Source organism: Gracilinanus agilis, chromosome 3 (genome assembly GCF_016433145.1).
Source record: "Gracilinanus agilis isolate LMUSP501 chromosome 3, AgileGrace, whole genome shotgun sequence".
Lineage (NCBI taxonomy): Eukaryota > Metazoa > Chordata > Mammalia > Didelphimorphia > Didelphidae > Gracilinanus > Gracilinanus agilis.
Window position 1 is genome coordinate 605,268,578 of NC_058132.1, and position 14,798 is coordinate 605,283,375.

The 14,798-nt window shown below is 38.5% G+C and overlaps 1 protein-coding gene across 3 annotated transcripts in view; it reads left to right on the forward strand.

Annotated features, from left to right (window-relative positions):
- UNC80 (unc-80 homolog, NALCN channel complex subunit) overlaps positions 1 to 14,798 on the forward strand; it is a 233,058-nt gene that overhangs the window by 180,518 nt on the left and 37,742 nt on the right. For all 3 annotated transcript variants that reach the window (XM_044667510.1, XM_044667509.1, XM_044667511.1), the window contains 8 exons: positions 523 to 703; positions 1,602 to 1,870; positions 3,898 to 4,032; positions 7,562 to 7,700; positions 8,989 to 9,085; positions 11,040 to 11,210; positions 13,195 to 13,287; positions 14,510 to 14,545. In XM_044667510.1, the coding sequence (XP_044523445.1) occupies positions 523 to 703; positions 1,602 to 1,870; positions 3,898 to 4,032; positions 7,562 to 7,700; positions 8,989 to 9,085; positions 11,040 to 11,210; positions 13,195 to 13,287; positions 14,510 to 14,545 (1,121 nt within the window). The remainder of the gene's footprint in view (positions 1 to 522; positions 704 to 1,601; positions 1,871 to 3,897; positions 4,033 to 7,561; positions 7,701 to 8,988; positions 9,086 to 11,039; positions 11,211 to 13,194; positions 13,288 to 14,509; positions 14,546 to 14,798) is intronic.

Consider the following 14,798-nt stretch of genomic DNA (forward strand, 5'->3'; position numbering starts at 1 on the left):
GGAGAAGGAGAAGGAGAGGGAGAGGGAGAGGGAGAGGAAGAGGGAGGAGAGGAAGAGGGAGAAGAAGAAAAGGAGGAAGAGGAAGAAGGAGAAGAGGAAGAGGGAGAAGAAGAAGAAGAGGAGGAAGAGGAAGAAGGAGAAGAGGAAGAAGAAGAAGAAGAAGAAGAAGAAGAAGAAGAAGAAGAAGAAGAAGAAGAAGAAGAAGAAGAAGAAGAAGAAGAAGAGGAAGAGGAAGAGGAAGAGGAAGAGGAAGAGGAAGAGGAAAGAAGCTGGAATGCTGTACTTTTCTATATATACTGTTGTACTCTGTCAGAGTTTCAGATATATAAGAAACTCTTCTCTATGCTGGAATAGAAGAAGAAGAAATGAATCAATGCAAATATTCTTTAAGCTCTCTGTAGAGCTAAGAAAAAATGCTCCTTGCTTTGTTTTCACCAAGGTCTTTCTTTAGTTGTTCTACTGATGGGCTTTGACTTTTCAAGACTTTTAATCTTCTCTGGTTTTCATTATTGCTTTGAGTAGGTGTTTACCCGGAAGCTTGAGGAAGTTGGACGGGTCTTATTTCTCATATCCCTCACCCAGAAAATACCCATCGCCCACAAGCAATCCCATGTTTCAATGCTCCAAGAGGATCTTTTGCGCCTGCCTTCTTTCCCTCGAAGTGCTATTGATGCTGAGTTCTCATTGTTCAGTGATCCTCAAGGTATGGGGGAGGCCATTATAGCCTGTTTTTTGCTGCCTTCCAACCTCTCTACTTGATATCAAGGGGCTTCTTGATTATGGTTCTTGGGTAGCTTATTGACTGTTCCACAATGCATGGTGGAAATTATTGTGTAGAAGACAAAAGCTGTGTAGTATAGTAGAAGGAGCCCTGGCCTTGGATTCAGGTAGCCCAAATTTGAGTCCAGGCTCTGCCACTGATTAATTAATTAGATGTGTCTACAGGAAATCCTCTCTGTGCCTAAGTTTTCCTATCTGTAAAATGGGGATAATGTTGTTTTCCCTTCACAGCCAAGATATGAGAAAAATAGCTTGCAAATTCAAACATGACTTTTTTTTTATCCAGATGTATGATTTCATTGATATAAGAAATCTATGATAAAGAAACTGTACTAAGAGAGACTGGCAACTGTTCTGCAACTCATAGTCTTAGAGTCACCTAGGGCACTGAGAGGCACTTTGCCTAGCAAAGCACAAGAGGTTTATTCAGAGATGGGATTTAAACCCAGGTTTCCCTAACAATGGCAGCTGGGTGGCTCAGTGAAGAGAGCATTGGGCCTGGAGTTAGGAAGACCAGAGTTCAAATCCAGCCTCCGACACTTACTGGCTATGTACTCTAGGCAAGTCACTTAATCCTGTTTGCCTCAGTTTCCTTATCTGTAAAATGAGCTAGAGAAGGAAGCAGCCAAAAAAACCCACAGACAATAGGGTCCACATGCTCATGAGGAGTCCCACATGACTGAACGAATGAACAACAACAACTTCCTGACCCCAAGGCTGGCTATCCATTGTGGCATACTGCTGCTCTGAATTCTTCTTGCCTTCTAAAGCTCACCACATTAGCAAAGCAATTATTCTTCATTCTCTATTGCCTTCAACAGCTGGAAAGGAGCTCTTTGGTCTGGATACTCTTCAGAAGAGCCTCTGGATTAAGCTTCTGGAGGAGATGTTCCTGGGGATGCCCAGTGAGTTTCCCTGGGGAGACGAGATCATGCTTTTTCTTAATGTTTTCAATGGTGCCCTGATCCTCCACCCAGAAGACAGCGCCTTGCTCAGGCAGTACGCAGCCACCGTCATCAACACGGCTGTTCACTTCAACCATCTTTTCTCCCTCAGTGGCTACCAGTGGATTCTCCCTACCATGCTGCAGGTCAGTCTCAGCCTTTTCATCTCTACCTTCTCGGGTTCAGTAGAGGAAAATATCTTTGTCCAATGGTTGATCAAGCCTTTCAACTCCTTAACTTGGTTCTCATGCTTCATCAGAAGGAACCTCACCAAATTCTCATGATAATTAAATCAATCAATAAATGCTTATTGTTGTTTACTCTTTGTGAGATGAGCAGCCAAGTGATGCAATAGACAGGTTCTCAGGAAGACCTGAGTTCAAATTTGTTGTGTGACTTGGACAAGTTATTTAACCCTTTTTGCCTCCATTTCCTTATTTTTAAATGAATTGGAGAAGGAAATGATAAACCACTTCAGTATCATTGACAAGAAAACTCCAAATAGGGTCCCAGCCAGACACGGCTAAAACACTAAACAACAAATGGGCCAGATGCCAGACACATTTTAAGGCCTGGGGAAACACAAAGAAGGAAACAATCTCTACTTATGAAGTGATTATATTCTCTTTTTAAAATAATTTTTATTAGAGTAAACAAAAATTAATTCCAGAATTTGGACTCTTTCCCAATGGGGGGTGAGCTAATTATTATTCCTACATCAACCCCGAATGAAGTTCCACTTCCCTTCAATTCTTATTTTCTTTTTTTTAAGGGCTTATATTCTAACAGAGAAGTGGTGGAGAACAAAAACAAATATATACATGTATGTTATATATATGTGACAGAATAATGATAAAGAGAATCAATAGAAATGAATGTAAAGTAATTAAATACATCGCAGTTTGAATGGCAGAGTACTACTAGTTGTAAGTGAGAGAGAGAAATAAACCCTCTGAGTGGATATACCAAACCTTAATACAACAACTCTACAAATCTTACCATCCATAATACCCACATATTTCAGAAGATGAGGAAAGTCTTCCTTAGTCTCTCCTCATTGGGTTTCCCTTGGTCTCAGGTGTATTTTCCCACTTTCTCTTAAAAGAACAATTTACACCCTAGGTTTTTGTTTCCCATCTTTAATAATAAATTATCATGGGGGTATCTGGGTGGCTCAGTGGATTGAGAGCCAGGCCTAGAGATGAGAGGTCCTGGGTTCAAATTTGACCTCAGATTCTCCCCAGCTGCGTGACCCTAAGCAAGTCACTTAATTCCCATTGCCTAGCCCTTACCTCTCTTCTGCCTTGGGACCAATACACAGTATTGATTCTAAGATGGAAAGGAAGGGTTAAAAAAAATAATAAATTATCATTATGATTCTGTGTAGCTAGATAGCACAGTGAGTATGAGTATTAGATTTGAAGAATGTTGACAATATAAATATTTATTATTACCATTCTATAAATAAGGGATAGGGAGATAAACATTTCCATAGGCAATAGGTAGTATAGTGGAGAGAATGCTGGGCCTGGAGTCAGAAAGATCCTCTTCCTGAGTTTAAACCTGGCCTCAGGCACTTTTAGCTATGTGATCTGGGCAAGTCACTTAACCCTATTTGCTTCCATTTCCTCCTCCATAAAATGGGAATGTAATGGAAAGTAGAAAAGTAAATGACAAACCATTCCAGCATCTTTGTGGAGAAAATCCCAAAACAGGGTCCCAAAAAGTCAGGTATGACTGAAATGACCGAGCAGAAACAGTAACAAGCATTTATATAATATCTACCATATATTGGGCACTGTGCTAAATTCTTTTTACAAATATTATTTCATTTGATTCTCACAATAACCCTGCAAGGCAGGTACTATTATTATCCCCATTACACAGTTAAGTAAACTAAAATGAACAGAAGTTAAGTGATTCACCCAGGGTCACACAACCATGGGTTGTAGGTGCCTCCAGCCATATTTGAACTCATGCCTGACTCTAGGCCACCAGCTGCCTCCTAAGACTTAGAAAGGTTAAGGGACTTACCCAAAATCTCACCACTAGCAATGACAAAACAGGGACCATCACCTTGGTTTTTCTGACACCAAAGCCAGTATTTTTTACACTCTGGACTCATTTAATACAAGCAATGATTTCTCCCCCCCCCCCCTTTAACTTTACTCAGGTGTATGCAGATTATGAAAGCAACCCACAACTGCGTCAAGCCATTGAGTTTGCCTGTCATCAGTTCTACATTCTTCATCGTAAGCCATTTGTCCTCCAGTTATTTGCTAGTGTGGCACCTCTCCTAGAATTTCCAGTGAGTAAAATCTATCTCTTTCTTTGATCTATCGGAAAACAGTAACAGAATAATTCCTTTCTGTTTCATCCAGCAAACATATCCCAATCTATGGATAGCATCTCACAGAAAGGCAAAAAATGGTTATTGGGAAAAAATGAGTCTCCAGTCAGTCTAGCAGGAGACCCAGTAAAATTAAGCCTTGCCAAGAGCATTCTGTAAAGAAAATCAGAGGCAGGACAACAAGTAGATCTGAAGCAGAACAGATCAGCTAGCATTTCTTCGTAGTGATTGAGCTCAGAAATTACTGGTGAGAGGCACCACCTTTGGTTTATATGTCTTCAGTACTTGGTGAACTATGTGAAGCAATGGCATGTTAGAAGATGGAATGGGAGAAATGCTGCTGGGTATGACCAAATATACATAGAAGAAATATGTTCTTGAAGTGACACTTAAAGGCACTTTGGGATCCATTTTAAAGATATCTCAAAGGGAAGAATATTCTCCCAAATGGAAAAGATGACAAGGATACTTTCTGTCATTCCCCATTCCCAACAAAAAGAAGACAAAGAGAACATCAGTAATTACCTCCTCATATCCCTATAAAGTCTTATGAAAAAGAGTCTAGACAGGCATTGAAAAATCTTTGATGAAAGCATGAGATTAATCATCAGTTAATATTGAAATAGCACTTACTATTTGCCAGGTACTGTGCTAAGTGCTTTATAATTATTATCTCATTGGATCCTACAGCAACCCTGAAAGGTAGGTGCTATTTTTACCCTTCTTTTACAGACAAGGAAAAGGAGGCAAGCAGGGGTTAACTGACTCCTCCAGAATCACACAGCTACTAAGTGTTTGAAACCATATTTGAAATTGGGTCTTCCTGACTCCAGGTCCAGAGATTCATCCACCACATCACCCGGGCTGCCCCATACAATCAGCCTGAGTATACACATTTCCATAGCAGCCACAACTTTATAGATGGACAACAGACAGGTTTAATGGTGTAAAGAATAGAAAATTCTTCTGTCTATTGTTTATATTTCTAAAATAATTAGAATCAATAGAACAAATCACATCTTCAAATGTTCTTCTCCAACCAGAGATCTTCATGAACATTGTCAAGTTCTAAGAGACTCCATGATGGGCATCACCAAAGAGATAAGTGAGTTCCAGGGTGCTTAAGTGAGGTATGAAGCAGGAAGACATCCCCTCTCTAATGGCTGATGGGATGGACATGTCCTACACTGAGTCAGAATCAAAGGATGCTCTGTCAATGGTTATGCTCACCTAATGACTTTACTCACGGATCATACTGGAGAGCTTTCATCAAATTCCCAAACATGACAAAACCTCCTTAATGTGACTCACTGTGGTAATACAGAAATCGGTCTATCCCTAATGTATAAAGTTGATTTTAAAATGCATATTGCCAAGATTTCCCAGATTTAGATGAACAGTTAGATGGATAAGTTTGTAAGTAATATACATATGCATGTGTGTGCATGTATACATACATGTGTGCATAAACACACAAATTACAACATGTAAATACACAAACATATTTTAGAGTCGGCTGGGTGTCACAATGGTACAAGGCCTAGAGTTGGGAAGACCCAGTTCAAATCTGGCCTCAGATACTTCCTAGGATGCAACCCTGGGCAAGTCACTGTGAAAGGGAATTCTTTATTCTCTTTGTCTATTTTTAATCAATCTACTTAACCAATATTTAACTCATACTTAACCCCTATTTAACACTTTATTAGCCATCAAGTAAGAGAATTCACAAGTCACTTACTTAGAGAGCTCCAACCTTTTAACTCAATCAATCAGAAACTTGTGAATCCTTTGATCAGAGGGTGAGAAGTGAATCCCACAGACACCACCCCCCTGAGCAGTGCTAGGAAATTTGGAAGCTGTGATTGGCCGCTGTGAAGAGGGGAAGGGATAAGAAGTGACTATAAAAAGTCCTGAACTTCTTTGGCTGTAGTCGTCTTTGGCTTGAATCTTCAGCTTAGAGGACCTTGGACTGGGACTATGGCTTGGAGCTACGACTTGAGACTTTGATCTGGGACTCTGGCTCTTAGACTGCTTCTGCCAAGACTGCTCCTGGATCTTCTCCTTTGGAGCTTCAACTTCTGTGAGTGAGTAGCTGGCCTTCCTTTCCTGGCTTCTGGAGAGATTAGTTCTAGAGAGGCCTTCCCCTTTTGGAGGAGGCCACATGTGTGGAGCACCAGATACTCCCATGGAGGGTTAACAAGCCTCTAATATTTAGTGTGATGGGCTAGACATCTTCTCTACCCTCTTTTTGTATTTCTCTACTTTCACTCTTTCCACCTCTTTATAAATAAAAGCTATTAAAAGTCTTTTTGACTTGAGCTATAATATTTTAAATCAGTGACCACAATATTAATTTAGAATTCATTCAAGCCCTTAATTTAATTCCTTATATCACTAAACTCTGTTTGCCAACAATTCCTTATCTGTACAATTAGTTGGAAAAGGAAATGGCACACCATGCTGGTATCTTTACCAAATAAATAAATAAAATAGGGTCCCAAAGAGTTGAAAACAACTGAACGACAAATATATTTTAGGTGCTATATATCTCCACAAAGAATGCCCAGAATTTAGGAAAAATATCAGACCAGGTCATATCTGGGAAATGGCTTCTACGGCCTACTTGCTACCCCCAAAGCCCCTAGAATCAGAGAGAAGGTCACCCAACCCTATAGTGTCTCTATGAAATTACATGAAATTTTTAGTAACCATCCAAGCCCAGTTTTGTGTTCAACTGATCTCCCTAGGGAAAGGCTACACACTTTCTAAAATAGCAAAAAACTGGAAACAAAGTCTATATCCATCATTTGGAGAATGGCAAATGAAACTGTGGCATAGGATTGCAGTGGACTATGGCTATATTGTAAAAAATTATGGCTATGAAGAATACAGAAAAGCATGGGAAGATGTTCATGAACTGGAACAAACAGAAGCAAGCAGGACAAGGAACACTCTATCTACACAATGGCCACAATAATGGGATTGGAAAGAACAGCAACAAAAATCAGGACTCAGTGCTGCGAAATTATAATAAATGGTCCTGGCCAAGTTGTCTCTCAGAGAAGATCTGGAATGATGGGTCCCCTCCCTTCTTCGCAGGGGTATGGAACACTGCGTAAATGTAAAATGTAAATGTTGGTCCGTGTTAAGGAGCTATTGGTTTTAATAAACAGCTTCTTTTTTTTCCTCTTGTTTATTCTTTGTTATAAGGATAATGCCCTGTCTCTAATAGGATGTGGAGCTAAGAATAATAGTAGGCTAGGAATGTAATGAGAAAAAAATAGACTTTCTTCAAAAAAGAAAAATAAAGGAAAAGGCTATAGCCCTAAGCCATCATACTGCTTTATTTCATACAGAAATGGATAAGAAAATGTGCTTTTTTTGTTGTTATTTGACATTTGAATCTTGATTAAACTGTACAAACAGAGGCTTTAATATGAAGGTGAAAAAACAGATTTAAAAAAAAAAAGCTTTGTCATTTACACAGGATGCTGCCAATAATGGGCCAAGTAAAGGTGTATCAGCACAATGCTTATTTGATTTGCTGCAATCTCTGGAGGGAGAAACCACTGATATACTGGATATCTTGGAACTGGTAAAAGCAGAAAAGCCTCTGAAATCATTAGGTAAGAAGCAAATCTCTGAAATTCTTTTATTTTCTCAAAGTACTGATTTTTTTTAACTTAGACTTGGGCATCAAGCCAGCAGGAAATATATGGGCCAATCATGTGAATTGGATGGGGACATTGTACCTCTCCCTTATTCTCTTGATCTCCATGAAAAACCACCTCAAGAAAGTGAATCTAACCTGTGCCCTAAAAACATAAACTGAGCAATATGGATTTGTAGCTAATGCTACAGTTTTCAGAAAACAAACATTGCACGGGACCCTACTTTGCTTCTTTGTCTTTTGAACCCTCTTCCAATGTTTGTTCTAAAGGATCATCACTATAAAAGGGCCTTTGTTATTGTCCCAAATATAGTACACAGTCTGGTGTAGAGCACTGTTTCTAACTGATTTCATGAATTTGGGTTTTTTTTATATTTTGATTACATATTCAACATAATTGGTTTCCTGTATAATCTAATATATTTTCTATTTTTAAAAAATACTCATCTGAGAAGGGGTCCATAGGCTTTCCTAGACGACCAAAGCAAACTATGACACAAAAAAGGGTCACATTTGGGGGAGAAGGAGGTACACAGCTAGGTGGCTCAGTGGATTAAGAGTCAGGCCTGGACATGGGAAGTCCTGGGTTCAAATCTGGCCTCAGAAACTTCCTAGCTATGTGACCCTGGGCAAGACACTTAATCTTCATTATCCCATGCCACTCTTCTGCTTATTCTAAGATGGAAGGTTATGGTTTTTAAAAAAAAAAAAAAGACAAATTATCTTTTCTTATCATTAGACTTAGAGAAATAGCTTGGTGTAGTAAATAGTTTGCTGAAGACCTGGAATCAAAACTCGACTCTGGCACATATATTATGTGACAATCAGAAAGTCGCTTTATTTGTCAATGTGGTAGGCACCTCTCTAGAACTACAAGTTATAGATGAGTTGCCAAATTGCATTGGTTCAGGGAATTTCCACACTAGGAATTTCCTACACTGATGAAATAATAAGTAGAGATCCTGCCAGACTCTAGACTTGCAGAATATGCAACAATGTCAACTTCTGTTTCCAATCTACTAAAAAAAAAAAATTAAAAATGGAAAAGTACCTTATCTAGAGGACTGTCAGACTGACAGAGTGAAGAAATGAAGGAAAATTTTCTCTTTGGGATGAAGGCCTAAAAGGGAGGTGATGGCATCCAAGCATAACTGTTGAAATAAATTTTCTCTTAGGAAAACAAACTCTTCTTTATCACCAGCAGAATTTTCTGAGTTGAGTTGCTTCAACTTTTGCCTCTGCAGATTTCTGCTATGGGAATGAAGATCTGACTTTTTCTATTAGTGAAGCCATTAAGCTTTGTGTCACTGTGGTGGCTTATGCTCCAGAATCATTCAGAAGGTAACTAAGAAATGTTCATCTGTTTTGTGCCTGGTGCTAAAGTCACCTGAAGCAGTGGGAGATGAGGGGGGAAATGATGTAGGAGGCATGACATTTCATAAATGGAGTGAAAAAGTCAAAATTACATTGAAAATTAACAAGAAACCATCATTCTTTTAGATGACATGGTAGTGGAACCCTCATATTTAGACTTTATTGACTCAAAATCTGGTGTACTATATGCTAAGGAAAATATTTAAACCAGTGATAGGCAAACTTTTTAAAGAGGGGGCCAAAGGAAAGGAAATGCTCATCTGTCAGTCGGTTTCTAAGGCAACTCTTTTGAAGTTTCATCTTATTGTATTCTACTCATTGTATTCATCAGATTAGGAATAAAGTCACACTGCCTGATAGAACACTTCAGGGGGCTGCATCTGGCCCACAGGCCATAGTTTGCCCATCACTGATTTAAACTAATGGTAATTAGGTGAATTTTTTTAGCCATACTAGTAAATTTTTCAGAGATACTAGTAAAACTTATTTATTTGAATGCCCCTATTTTGAAATGTGGAATAATTTAAAGGGGCTGAGTGGAGTTCTTTCATATAGTATAAATTACTACTATAAATAATTACTTGAAGGGCAATTTAAACATATACAAAAGAAACATCTATTTTTTTAAAAATTAAGTTTATTTAATTAATTAATTTAGAATATTTTTCCATGGTTACAGGATTCATGTTCCTTCCCTCCTCTTCTCCCACCTCCTTCCCATAGCCAGCAAGCAATTCCCCTAGGTTTTACATGTGTCATTGATCAAGACCTATTTTCATATTATTAATATTTGCTCTAGGGCGATTGTTTAGAGTTTATATCTCCAATCATATCCCCATCTAACCATGTGATCAAGCAGTTGAGAAACAACTATTTTTAAACACATATACACAAGCACACAGAACCATTCATTCACATAAGAATAACTGACAAGCTAATAAAAAAACAATACCGGCTATTCATTTTAAAAGATCTCTAAGAGCAAGACAATTTGAATGAGTGAACTATGCTAGCCTAGTTTGGGTTGCCACATATACTTCAAAGAAATGGAGCTACATTTCACTTTTTATATTGTGAAATTTCAATCAGAAACTATTTTTGCTCCAAAACCAAAAGTTCATATATTTGTCTGGGAAATTATTTGCTTTTAGTATCAGCTGTAACTCTGAGCTTCCCTTTACACTTTCTAACTTTATGGTTTATTATTCTTCTCCCTCTTATATTCCTACCAACACCTCACATATATCACAATGAATATGCCTCTTCCTCCCTTTGTTCTCTTCATCAGTCCATCCACTTTTCCATTTCATTTGTTTCTCTACTGACCTTCATACATACCATGAGGAATTGTTTTAATTCTATACTCACTAGAAGTTCTCATCAAGAAAACAGCTTCCACTCCCAAATACCAAAAATATGATTCAAATTTGATGTCTTGGATAATATTTTGTTTTTCCATAGTCTCAGCATCAAAATTGCATTACAAGTCATCAGTTTCTCATATGAAATCAAAATACCCAATTTGGGCCTTGAGAAATATCCATACAGATAAAATAATAGTGCAGAAGTATTCATTTATGGAAGTGCATAGCATCAGAGCTAAAGAAGGTTGTTTATGTTCTAAAAAGCAGTGGGAAGAGATGGAAATGTGGGTCAAAAATCCCTCTCTGATGCTGACTGGCTATGTGGCCTTGAATAAGACGCAGACTCCCTGGACCTTAGTTTCCATATTTATAAAATATATGAGTTTGGATTTGATATCCTTTGAAATCCTTTCCAGCTCTAGATCTATGGAACTATGAAAGGATTATCAGAGAACCTTAGACTACATCATTCTTGTGTTTTATTTTTCCTTTGCCTTGGCTCAAGCAGGTGTACAAAAGCAGAATATGAAACGTGACTTGCTTTTCTTTTGATGAAGCCTTCAGATGCTGATGGTCTTAGAAGCTTTAGTTCCGTGTTACCTACAAAAGTTAAAGAGACAGACGTCCCAAGTGGAAACAGTTCCTGCTGCCCGAGAGGAGATTGCAGCCACAGCTGCTCTGGCCACCTCCCTGCAGGCCCTCTTATACAGTGTGGAAGTTCTCACCAGGTAATTCCATTCACAGAACTATCTATTTTAAATCATGTTACCAGTAAGAATGAAAATGTCATGACTCAAACTCCAAGCACATCTGGATTTATTTCTAGACGTCCAATTTAATAGAAACTTGCTTTTACTGGCTTTCCTATTGATTGTATCCCTTTGTATGACCTTTGACGTATCCGTTCAGAAGGAAATTTTATTTGGGTTTTTAAGGAAATAGTAAGAAGGAAGAGAAGTTATTGGTTTATCACTGCAATCCCTAAAAGTGCCTAGATTGTGGATTTCTTGTCATTTTGGAGTGTTTACCAGTCCCAGTTGTTTTAGATATGGCCTAAAAAAAGAGACTAAGTAACCGTAAGGTCTCTAAAGGATCTGGCATTATTCTGTAGTCACTTGTTAAGCCAAGTGGAAGGGCTGACTATATAGTAGGGATAGCTAGTCTCCTATACATACTTTCCATTTCATGTCTAGAGTCATTAAATTTGGAGTTCCTGTAGATTTCAATTTTTAGTGACCAAAACCTGTAAGAGAAAATTTATGTTGGTTTGTACAGATTTTACTAATATGTTGTTTTAATTCTCATGGTTATAATTGAACCTAAATTAGACCATAAAAATTACAACATTCTTATGGATCCATGAAAGATGGAGGGGAATAAGCATTTATCTGCTATGTACTCAGCTCATCACTTCACTCAGTTTGTCTCAGTCTCCTCTCTATAAAATGAGCTGGAAAAGGAAATTGAAAACCACTCCGATATCTTTGTCAAGAAAACCCTAAATGGGGACATTTAGAGACAGACAAGACAAGAACAATTGAACAACAAAAAAAACTATGTACTGAGGGAAGGAACAAGGGAAAAAAGCATTTACATACATATGTTAATTAATTAATTATTGCCATGATTAATTATAAAGTGTGGCAGTATTATTAATTAAAATTATTAAGTGCATATAAATATTAAGTATATAATACTGTTTTAAGTAATTAATTACTGTGTTAACTAATTAACTAATTAATTAGTACAGAATAACACAGAATTGAATTCAGATTTTCCTGACTCAAGGTCCAGAGCCCCATTTACTGCATAATTAGATGCCTCTAGAAAATCAGCATTCCCATTAAATATTTCTTTCTAATTCAATCCAACAAGTATTTATTAAACTCTTACTTTATAGCAGGGATAGTGCTAGGTGCTGGCGATACAAAGACAAAACAAAACAAACCAGTTCTTGTCCTCTCTACTGTAGGATACAGTCAATACGAAAATATGAGTTTATAAATCTAATCATTTGAAGAGCAAAGAGACAATACTAAAAGGGAATTAAGAGAAAAGGCTGAGAGGCAACAAAACCAAAGCCCTTAGAGGTAGAGGCTCTGCATCTTGATAATGGTCTCACATCCACTCCAGCCCTGGCTCGAAACTCTCGGTGCCAAGGATTCCTTTGTCTTTGCATACTTCAGAAATACTGTTGACCTGCAGTGATGACCTCAAAGATCTATACAGACCAACAATAACTCACCTTTATGTAGCCCTTTAAGGTTTTCAGAGTTTTCTCTACGTTATGAGGTAGGTATGGTAAGTATTATCTCCATTGTACAGATAAGGAAGCTGAGGCTCAGAGGGGTTGGATGACTTATTTACCCTGGGTCACACATCTGGTAAGTTTAGTGAGCCTCAATTTAGATCACCTGAAAGCACTGCAATTGGAGTCAGGGGACTCAGGCTCAAATCTCAGCTTGGCTACTTGCCACCTGTGTGCCTACGAACAAGTCCCTTAACTTCTCTGAGACTCAACTTCCTCATCTGTCAAAATATGAGGGGGTGGGCGAGGAGGCTGGCGTCGGTGGCTTCTAAGGTTCCTACGGGCTCAAGTCCATGATTCTGTCTATGGTAAGTTTGCCTCGGTTCTAGAACTCTGTCCACCCTTGCCAGGCTCCCTCCTGGATGGAGACATCTCTCACGGGTTGTGGCTTCATCTTTTCCCAGGCCTATGACAGCCCCTCAGATGAGCAGGTGTGATCAAGGCCATAAAGGGACCACTACAGCTAACCACACCATGTCGTCAGGAGTGAATACCAGGTAATTCTCCCTGATTTACTCTTCTACATCCTCCTATTTCTATCGACATTTCTCATCATTACATACCATTTGGTTCAGTCTAAATCATGTCCTGCTGCTCGTTAAATGGAGTTCTGGAAAGTGCTCCTGGGAAGGACAGTTCTTGGCACCTAGTAGGTATTTCATTTCTCTACCTTAATTCTTTCTTCCATCTTTAAATTAAAGGATTGGATTTGGTAGCCTTTAAGGGCCTTTCCCACTCCAAATCAATGATCCCATAATCTCTAATTTTATCAATGAGGAAACCGAAGAGCAAAGAAGCTAAATGCCAAAGTCCCATTGGACACAAATGTCAGAGGAAGGATTTGGACCCAGATCCTTTGACTTCAGAAGCAGCAATCTTTCCACTATGCTAAGCTACCTTCATGTGTTACAGCATTATTTTGTATGACAGAATTGTTATGCACAGAGTTAATTTTCTAAACATTATATATACCTTACTCATATACCAACTGTAAATACTTTAATTATCTGATCTTTTAGATAATTCAGAACTTTGATCTATTCATTAGTACAAATAACTTAGAGTTTACTATAATTAAAATAATATTTTAGATGCATTTTGGGGACACTTTCTGGCTAAATACAATTTTAGGGAGTTTATTTAGAGAGAAAGATTTCCTCAAATATCTCTATTATCATCAGCCAGTGAATAACATGTCTCTAAAGTGTTTTTTTTTTCTTTCTTTTTTAACCCTTACCTTCTGTTTTGGTTTTAATCCTTAAGACAGAAGAGCCACAAGGGTGAGGCAATTGGGGTTAAGTAACTTGCCCAGGGTTACACATCTAGGAAGCATCTGAGACCAGTTTTGAATTCAGGTCCTCCTGACTCCGGGCCTGATGCTCCCCAGCTGCCACCTAGTTCACCACTAACAGAATGTCCTAAAATAAATTTTTCTCTTATGTACATTTTACTTGCAAAATATCTTAAAGATTCTTCCCTTTGGCTGAAGTAGCCTATATCCTATTTATTTTCAAAATGTGCAGATCTGGTATAATAGATAGGAACTGTGGTAGTTGCCAACCACCATATCCAAATGAGGCCATGTTCCCCTTTCTTAGGTTTAACAGATGTGTCATTGTGTGTTGATAAAGGTATGTACACTGATGAAATCCTTAGCTGCTCCATGGGAAGGGCCATGTTGTTCTGATAATGATTCAGGCTACATTTCTCACTGCCCAGGTACCAAGAGCAAGGAGCGAAGCTACACTTTATCAGGTACAGTAAGCCTTGTATCCTATCTCACTCACTCGGCCATCACGGGATGAACTCCTCTGAGCTATGTTACAGTACATCGGATTTCAGTCAATTGAGGCAAGGTAACACCTTTTATGGTTAAACCTATGGAAGGTGTCTAAGGCAAGGAAAACCAACAGAACTTCTCAGGTTGGAGTGACCCTCCTTCCCGATGCTTTCTCACTTCCTTTGTTCTTGCAGAAGGGATGTTGCTTTACAATTATGTGGCTCTATC